Source organism: Benincasa hispida, chromosome 10, assembly GCF_027475165.1.
Source record: "Benincasa hispida cultivar pf3 chromosome 10, pf3_genome.v1.1, whole genome shotgun sequence".
NCBI classification, from domain to species: Eukaryota; Viridiplantae; Streptophyta; class Magnoliopsida; order Cucurbitales; family Cucurbitaceae; genus Benincasa; species Benincasa hispida.
Window position 1 is genome coordinate 195764 of NC_143487.1, and position 10211 is coordinate 205974.

The following is a 10211-nucleotide window of genomic DNA, read 5'->3' on the forward strand; positions in this document are numbered from 1 at the left end:
GTTGGTAGTCTCTTACCAGCCTCTTAAACCTCGCCCAAGCATTGCTGAGCAATTCGTCAGTTTCTTGTTCAAAATTTGTTATTAATTTCCTTCTCCTGGCATTCTCAATTGGTGGGATGTATTTCTTCATAAACTTCTCCACCACTTGTTCCCAAGAAGTAATCTCCCCCAGTTCGAGAGAGTACGCCCATTTTCTTGCCTGATCACATAGAGAAAATGGAAACAAAGTTAGTCGAACTTCTTCGGTAGAGATATTCGGGAACAGAAAAGTGTTGTAGGTTTCTATGAAGCTCCAAAGGTGGGCGTGCGGGTGCTTGCCACACCTTCCTCCAAATTGTCCAGCAGTCTGGATCATCTGCAGCATCACCGGTTTCATTTCGAATCGAGATCCATCAAGAGTAGGCCTCATGATTCCTGGGGAGAAATCATAGAGGTTGGCCAATGCATAGTTCCGAATGGGCCTATTGTGATTGTTTGCCAGTAGGATTGGTTTCGCCATGACATTATTTTCATTTGGTGCTCCATTTTCAGGCTGCTCTGCCATATTATCTTTATCTGTTGGTTGTTGTTGGCGGCTATCTCTCAGTCTTCGTCAAAACATCCCTCAATCTTTGGGTCGTAATTCGCCAGAGATTGAGAGCTACAAAGAAATCAGAAAAATTACCATTAGTACACTGAATTGTCGAAGTCCCCGGTAACGGCATAAAAAACTTGATGTGTTATTTTATGTGGTGATGGAAATGTGTTGTGCAACATGTTTTCTCAGTAGAATCCAAGTATAAATCCTACTGAGTTTCCTGGTAAGTCCAGGTTCAAACTTAGAGACTAAGGAAAACGGTATGCGGTGATAATTTTTAAGAAGATTTTGCGGTAACCAATAAATTAAAGAGTTGTTTTTGGGTTGTTGTATGCGGTAATAAAAGGATGCAGCAGATTTGAGAAAAAGATTGATTATGCGGTAGATACACTGAGTATGCGGAGGAACAGGTTGAGAAGGTCTTTAGCTAGCGTTTCCCGAGAATGCGTTCAACTATGTGATCATGCTATACTCATGTGACGACAAATCATTTTCCAATGCAAATGCGGTAACTCCTAATTCTAGAACACATGTGATGAATGGGAAATGTCCATAGAGCTTGTTCCTAAATCTCTACTTTTGCCCTATGTGATGATGCAAGATGCATACAAAGACAAAGTAACCGCATACAATCATAACCTATCTCTAGGATGCATACGATGCATTAATAGCAAACAGTACTTATTTCTAAGCTCCTATCTCTTGATTATGCATTCTAATCTGACTCTCTCGAGCCTAGATTCTAACTTGACCTTTTCAAGCCTAGTGATAACTTGTAGAAATACAAGTTATTGTGGCTCTTAAGTTGGAACAATTAGGATTTTGAATGACAAAATCTCATCATTTTTAGAAGAAACGCATGGAATTACTCCAACATTATCAAACTCATGCAAAAGAATGTTTATTACTAAAGTACTGCGGCACTAACGCATGATATTTCAGGATTTCAACCAGAGGCTAACGCATGATTAAGAAAAGTGTCGCAGGCAAAGTCTAATGCATGGGCCATGCGTCGGAGGGATTCAACATAAGGAAGATTCATTGATTCAGGTCGTTTGTGTCAAATCACCACTTGCAAGCATGGGCACCTGCAGCGGGTGGCGTCTGAAAAGCATCTAAGTGTCAAGCGGCTGACCAGGGTATGGACTTTAATGCTGCCCATGCTGGAGAAGACCAATGCCTATAAATAGAAGAAATCCCTCCAGAGTTAAAAGTTCAAAAGTTCCAGTTGTCAACTCTCAATCTTTAGTTCCAGTGTTAGCTTAGTCTTAGTTTTAGATCTTTAGAGCTGTGCTGTGGTACCGAGAAGAGTAAGAGGGAAGAGAACCACCATCATCGCCAATCAAGGAGCAGAGGAAGCAAAGCTCGAGAGAGACACTTCGTCCAACTCTTACACAAGTGGTTGTACATAACTAGAATTGAGCCAAAGAGAGCAAGAGATTGTACTCTGCGACTTGACTCATTTCATTTCATCTTACACATCGCTTTCATCCTTTCATCTGATTAAGTATTGCTTTTGTAAAGACAATCAGCTTCTTTATAAATTCACATATTTGATCTATCATACTTTGCCATTGTTTATTTCTTGTTTATGTTGGATGCATCTATACTTCATGCAAAATTCCATTTCAAACGCTTAAGCCAACTAAATCAATTGGTAAAATTATCTTTAGCTTAGACTATTCGAGAGAATAAGTAAGCCAGCATCAAGTTGGAACACCTACTACATCTAGAAATAGACTCACTGGTGTTTTATTGCATCCTGTGTTTGACGCATACATACTAGAGATAGGTACTGTATGATATTCGCATTGAGAAGTGTTGAATAGAGTCTAACGCATAAACAAAGATAGAAAAACCATCTCATTCACATCATATTGTAGTTCGTGTACATCCAACTTAGATCGACGCATATCACTTGCATCAAAATCCATTTAAACATGACACATCATTCTCTACTCAACCCTTTTGTATCTTCTTGCACAAACACATAGCACCTTAGTGTAAATAACGCATTTCTCCATACATTTAGTATATCCCTACAACAGTTACAACGCAAGGTCTGTGTAAGCTTAATTTAAATCCCTGAGTTCGACCCTAGACTTACTAGGAACCTAAATTGGATTTATACTTGGATCTAATTTAGGAAAACTTAAACGTCAATAGAGGAGTCTCATCCATTCTGTTGCACATCTCTAACACATAAACGCGTTACGAATACATCAATGCATCACGCATCATTCATACTTAAACTTATTTTTCCAAATTATTTTATACAATACACTCCTAAGCTTGAATTACGAAATCAACGAACAAGTTTTTGGTACCGTTGCTGGGGATTCAGCAACAAAACTAACAAGAAATTTTGCTTGTATCTTTTGTAGGAACACTTCCGCTGAGGGAGTATTACGAGCTAAGCCTAAGCTTGTAAACGTTTATGAGCAAGGAGAGCACTCCTAAACTTGTATATGACCGCAAAGTTGAAAGGACATTCCGACGAAGAAATCGATCTAATCGTCGTCGTAGTTTAATGCAACAACTTCTCAGACAACAAACCAGGCAACAACAAATGGCGGACGAACAAGCAAATCAAAACTTAGCTCAACAACTAGCCCACGCTGCGTAAAATCCTATCATAATGGAAAACAGTATTACACGTCTCATAAGGGAGTGTGCATCTCCTGTATTGTATGATTTCTCACTAGGGATCATATATCCAATGCCAGATGGGACAAGATTCGAGATGAAATCTATGATGTTACAAATGCTCCAAACAGTCGGACAATTTTGGGGTGCTCGGGGAGAAGACCCTCATGCCCACATGGAACGTTTCCTGGAAACGTGCAACTCATTTGTGATTCCTAGAATCACCTGAGAAGTTATCAGGCTATCTTCGTTCCCATATTCTCTGCTGACGACGCAAAGCAATGGGTAAGTTCTCTGAAGCCTGGTGAGATCACAACCTGGGAAAAATTGGTGGAGAAATTCATGCAAAAATACTTCCCACCCACCACCAACGCAAGGAGATGGAGAGAGATCATGAAATTCGAGCAAGAAGAAGCTGAAACCTTGAGCGCCACATGGGAGCATTTCAAAGGATTAGTCAAGAATTGCCCCAATCATGGATTACCATTAACCATCTAGATGGAGACTTTCTATGGTGGATTGAACAAAGCATCTCAGATGGCAATCGACGCAGCTGCAGCTGGTGGTATCATGGACAAATCTTATACCAAAGCTAAGGAAATATTAGACCACATTGCTAAGCATAATATGGAATGGGTGGATGATACTTCCGACGCAAGAGTAGAAAGGAAGAGGTGATCTCAAAATTTGAATTCTATTGATTCTAACACAATAGCCACACTCTCTGCACAAGTGGCTATTATGACAAACCTTTTGTAGAACATGTCACTAGGGGACACACAAATTAGCAAAAGGTAAATTAGGTAGAAACATTCGTACAGCCCATGGTTAGCTGTGTGGGCTGTGGAGATCCCCATTCCTACACTGATTGCCCACAAAATCCACAATCAGTATGCTTCATTAAAAACAACCCATTCTCAAACACATATAATCCCGAATGAAGGAACCATCAAAATTTCTCTTGGACAGGTAATTAATAGAAGCCACACTACCCAAGGGTGAACCAGTAGCAAAGGCAAGGACCACCACTTGCATTCCAGCCAACGCATCAACTGCATTAACAATCATTTAATAGAGGAGGTCATGCGTTGAGTTCAGCATCTCCGCTTGAAAACCTATTAAAGGAGTATATCGCCTAGAATGACGCATTTCTCAAAAGGCAGGCGTCGTCCATCAAAAACCTGGAGATACAGGTGGGGCAGATTGCAAATGAGTTGAAGAATCGGCAACCTAGAGACTTGCCTAGCAACACGGAAACCTCGGGGAATAACAATGGAAAGGAGCAATGTCATGCAGTGACATTGTGAAGTGGAAAAGCTCTTAAAGAAAGAACCATGAACCCAAGAAACAAAAATCCTTCAAAAGAACTCAACACATGCCCAACAGCATTAGAAGATCAAGAAGAAAGAATGCCTGAATCCACGAGCCATTCGGAGCCAAGCATGTCTAATGTGGGAAAACTTGCGGTGCCACTGAATGCACCATTCCCTAGACGCTTGATGAAGAAGAATGATGAACAACAATTTAAGCATTTTCTTGAACTCTTGAGGCAACTGCACATCAATATTCCACTTGTAGAAGCCTTGAAAAAAATGCCAAAATACGTCAAATTTTTTAAGTATATTTTGACAAAGAAAAGGAGAGTCTGTCACACCTCACCCCAGACCACCTTCTTAGCCTAGAGAAAGGCGTGACTGCAACAGTTACCAACCCTTGGGCTGACACTTACTTCCTAATAACTCTTGCGGAATAACTCTGATACCCATTATAATTCATATGCAACGGGACGTCTTTAGGCCCACAATTTATTAACTTAGAAATATAATATGTTTAGAGTCATTACAACACCAGATTTACAAGTCCCAAAACCCACAAACTCTAGTCCCTATATGAACAATAGTAACATGTGTACAATATTAACAGTAACCACCTAGCAAACGGTTACAAGTCTTTTGGTCCTTTAGTGGCAGAGCAGACACAGAGCTATCTTCAGAGGATTTGATCGTTACCTGTGGTGGGAAAACAAAAAATTTGAAGATGGGGTGAGCTTACGCCTAGTGAGTGAACGAGAAAACATAGTGAATTCTCATGCATGATTTTAGTAATGAGTTTTTAACTGAAACATAAAATTTACAGTACTTGTACTGCAGCATAAACATTTTCCAAGCGTAAAACATATAAAGCTGTTTTAATCATAAAACAGTAAAATCATTTCTCAATCCAACGTACCCTACTGTGGGTAAAACAATCCCAACATCAACTACTAGTCCAGAGAGAGCCCTTTTGTTCAATCTTTGACTCTATTCACCTATGGCCACACTAAGTACCCTTACAAATTAGGTACTTCTGCTCAGATACCTTCTCAACGCCCTTCAGTATCGAGCTACTAGGATACCTTCTCAAACGTCTTTCAGTATCCTATTGGCTTGGTACCTTCTCAAACGTCCTTCGGTACCAATAGATACCTTCTCAAATGTTCTTCAGTATCTAGTTGGGTGGATACCTTCTCAAATGTCCTTCGGTATCACATTTTAGTAAAACTAGTCATAAACGACTTCTCTTCAAAGCATGTAAAGTATAACACATATAAAACATGACTTAAAAGATGTTAATGCATGTTGGATCAAATCAACACATATAAATAGTTTTTCAACAATTTCTCACACATGCATGCGTTCAAAACATAATTCACAACTTGCTTGGAAATCACTTCATAAAACTTGTAGGCATGAGAATATTCTTGAAAACATGCTTTCTATAACACGTTGTAATCAAACAGTTTAAGCAAAATGTTTTATTCAAAACATTTTAGCCACCCACCTTGACTTCCTAGGAGCTTTTCACTCTAGTGGCTCCTCGGGCTCCTTTTCACCCCTAGAATCCAAATTCAAATTAAAGATTAGATTACTCATAGTTTTGAACCTTATTTGGAAATACTTCCTTCTACAAACTTATTCTAAAATGTCTCAGAAATCTTACCCTAAAATTTCAGCTTATAAATTCTCGTGTTTTGACTGGAATCACAGAATCTTCAAGACTGGCCTAGACTAATCCGACAACCTGACCCTTCTGCCTTCTTTTCATGTTCCAGCCTGATTACTTCGAGATTTTCCTCCAGCAGCCCCTTTGAAAACTAGATTCTTAGAGCTTTCCGATGGCTTTGAAATCACTCTAAACGCACGAGCAGATTGGGAGATCTCCTCGTCTCAAGTTGATGTATTCTTCTCAACCCTCATTGTCCAATGCGCTCTACTCTCCTTCTCTTTTTACATAATTTCTGATTTTGTGATTTGAGAATGAAGTCCCAAAGGCTCTATTTATAGGCATCCAAATTTCCCCTGGTTGACACCACCTACTTGGCTGCATGGCAAAGTGTTTACCTCTCCTGTTATCAACGCAAGCTTGCATCATCTTGGCCCAAAGTGTCTTTTTCATATGCGTCCATCACAATTCCTTAGCCCTTAAGAATTTATCCCAAGAAGACACATGGTTTGGCTGACGTTTGCCCTTGTGACCTCACCCTCTGTATGTGTTCAACTTAGGGTTTTCAACGCATAATCCACAATAACGCAGCCAAATTCAACGCATAGGTGCTTGCCTGGCCGTTCAATGCACAGGCGAGGCCCTTCGACATTTGCGTGGGCGAGGCATTCGAAAACAGCACTAGACGAGACATTGTTGCATGCATAGGCTGCTCTCAGCCGTAAACGATGGATACTAGGCGCTGTGTGTATCGACCTGAAATGCGTTGAGGCGCAGCAGTTGACTGTCTCTACTCTCGCTGGTGTCGCTCTCTCTACTCTCGGTGGTGTCCCTCTCTCCTACTTTCTTGCTCATAATCTCGCTCTCTTCAATCTTGGTGGTGTCGCTTTCTCCCACTTTCTCGCTCATAATCTCGCTCTCTCCAATCTCGGTGGTGTCGCTCTCTCCAACTTTCTCTCCCATTCTCTTTCCAATCTCGCTCTCTCTCAGTTTCTCTCCAACTTTCTATCCAATCTCGCTCTCTCCCATTTTCTCTCCATCTTTCTCTCTAATCTCGCTCTCTCCCATTTTCTCTCTGATCTCACTCTCTCCAATTTTCTTTCCAACTTTCTTTCCAATCACGCTCTCTCCCAGTTTCTCTCCAACTTTCTCTCCAATCTCATTTTCTCCCATTTTCTCTCCATCTTTCTCTCAAATTTTACTCTCTCCCATTTTCTCTCTAATCTCGCTCTCTCCCATTTTCTTTCCAACTTTCTCTCCAGTTTTCTCTCCAATCTTGCTCTCTCCCATTTTCTCTCCAACTTTCTTTCCAATCTTTAGCTACTGTGAAAATGTTCTCCGTGTCCGTTTGCTCACCACTTTGTGATACTTTTACATGGATTTTCCAAATTTTTCCCAAAGTAATTTCCCATATTTTCCGCATTTCACATAAATTCCATATTTTCCTCAGTCCTTCGGCCATAACGCACTTCGCCTAATTTCTCCATACTTAGCCGAATTTTTCCCCAAATTTTCTAAACTTAATTTCCATATTATTCCACACTAGCTCAACCTACTTATTATTTTTCCCCAACTTTTCCAACTCAATTCCATATCTTTCTTTTCAAATCCCCATTCCACACTAGTTGTTTCATCATCCTACTTATTAACAAATTTCATCACAATTTTCCCAATTAAAGCTAACTTAATTTATTCAAAGAAAATCTACTTAACACTTAGAAATTTCCTTCCCCTTAACTTAGGATTTAACTTTCACTTAGTTAATTCCTTTTATCACTTGCTTAAGTAAGAAAAATAGAGATTCGGGTTTCACAGAGTCAGCGAGACAAAAGTAATTGCACTAACGCAGAAGTGCAATGCATTAGCCAGCAACAGACTACCCAAGAAACAGAAGGACTCGGGAAGCTTCACAATCCCGTGCTCGATCGGAGGGTTGGATGTGGGTCATGCGTTGTATGATTTTGGAGCAAGCATTAACCTCATGCCACTCTCAATCTTCAAGAAATTAGGAATTGGTGAAGCACAACCCACTTCTATAACTCTTCAACTCGCTGACAAGACGATCAAGTACCCTGAAGGAAAGATTGAAGACGTTCTGGTAAAAGTTGACAACTTCATATTCCCAGCGGATTTCATCATCTTGGGCTATGAAGTAGATAGGGATGTACCAATTATTCTTGGACGACCCTTTCTAGAAACTAGGAAAGTATTAATAGACATGCATAAGGGAGATTTGACCATGCGCGTAGACAATCAAGAAGTGAGGTTTAATGTGTTAAACGGATTAAAGTTCCCAGATAGTGAAGAATGTCAACTGAACAGAATAGAGTTGCCTAAAGAGGAAGTGACCCAAGTTTGTGAGGTCCTCGCGTTGGAAGAAAACATGAAAGACCCCAAGCCGCCAAGTCTGAGTGAGTGGCAGACGAAACCAACGCGTCCATCACTAGAGAAAGCACCAGAACTTGAGCTGAAACTGTTACCTAATAACCTTAAATATGCTTTCCTTGGAACAAACAAAACCTTACCTGTAATTATTTTCATGAATCTTACTGAGCCTAACGAACATTCTGTTTTGCAGATGTTGCAAAAGCACATGCATTCAATAGGTTGGACGCTAGCTGACATCCGTGGCATCAACCCATCTTATTACATGCATAAAATCAGGCTGGAAGAAGGGAAGACTGGTTCGATTAAGCCTCAACGAAGGTTGAATCCCATAATGAAGGAAGTGGTCAAGAAAGAAATCCAATAGCAGCTGGGTAAGCCCAGTTCAATGCGTCCCCAAGAAAGCGGGAACAACAGTGATAGTCAATAGTAATAATGAGTACATCCCTTCAAGGACTGCCACGAGCTGGCGCATCTGCATGGACTATAGAAAACTCAACGCGACAACCAAGAAGGACCACTTCTTTCTTCCCTTCATTGACCAAATGCTTGATAGACTGGCTGGAAAAGAATTTTATAGTTTCCTTGATAGATACTCTGGCTATAACCAAATTTTAATTGACCTAGAAGATCAGAAAAAGACAATATTCACTTGCCCCTTTGGAACGTTCACGTTCAGGGGCATGCCCTTTGGGCTATGCAACGCACCTGGAATATTCCAAAGGTGCATGATGGAAATTTTCTCTGACTTCTTGGAAAAGACCGTTGAAGTTTTTATGGACGATTTTTCAGTCTTTGGAGACTCATTCCAATCATGCTTGGATAACTTGGAGGTCGTCCTCGCTCGATGCAAGGAAATAAATCTTGTGCTGAATTGGGAAAAATGTCACTTTATGGTGACTGAAGGCATTGTTTTAGGCCACAAGGTATCTAAAGCTAGGTTGGAAGTTGATGAGGCCAAGATAGATGTCATAGCTAAACTTCCACCATCATTAAATGTAAAAGCTCTACGAACTTTTCTAGGACATGCTGGCTTCTACCGAAGGTTCGTTAAAGGATTTTCTCAAATTACGCAACCTCTAAATGCATTATTAAAAGCGAACCGACCCTACGAATTCAATGATGATCGTTCGCTTGCTACCGTGAGATGCTTTAGAAGTGTATAAAGTAAAACAGATTGGAAGAATAAAGTCTAAGTGATGCATTCTGCCTTGATGCATTTGAATGAATGCAACGCGTTGTGGCATTAGTATTATGCACAGAAGACACACAACTCCTTATAATAACTTTCAAGTTTTCTTAGATTAAACCCAAGTATAAATCTAATCTAGGTTCCTGGCAAGTCCAGGGTCGATCACTGGGATTCAATTTCACTAACACAGATTATGCGTTGTACTTGCAGTAGGAGGTTTTTCCTAAATAAATGTGAAAGATGTATTATTTATACTAACATATCATGCCTGTGCAAGACAATACAAAAGAGTTGAGTGGAAAATGAAGGATCATGTGAAAATGGAATTTAAGTAGGTGGACATGCCGGTTAAAGATAATTGCACACAACTGATGTAATGTGGATGACATGGGATGGGTTGCTTATCTTTCTATTCATGTGTTAGACATC

At 40.2% G+C, this 10211-nt stretch overlaps 1 protein-coding gene across 1 annotated transcript; it reads left to right on the top strand.

Moving 5' to 3' along the window:
* Positions 1-3721: 3721 nt before the first annotated feature.
* On the top strand, positions 3722-8957 carry LOC150033029 (uncharacterized). The gene is made up of 2 exons (XM_090305874.1): positions 3722-3897; positions 8021-8957. Exons 1-2 carry the CDS (start codon positions 3722-3724, stop codon positions 8955-8957), a joined length of 1113 nt encoding a protein of 370 aa, XP_090162000.1.
* The last annotated feature ends 1254 nt before the right edge of the window (positions 8958-10211 follow it).

What these genes read in the sequence shown, in the direction of transcription:
- LOC150033029 (XM_090305874.1), top strand. Translation starts at nt 3,722, where the DNA reads ATGGAGACTTTCTATGGTGGATTGAACAAAGCATCTCAGATGGCAATC. An exon ending in GCAAGAGTAGAAAGGAAGAG is followed by an intron (nt 3,898 to 8,020) that starts GTGATCTCAAAA and finishes CGGGTTTCACAG; the next exon opens with AGTCAGCGAGACAAAAGTAA.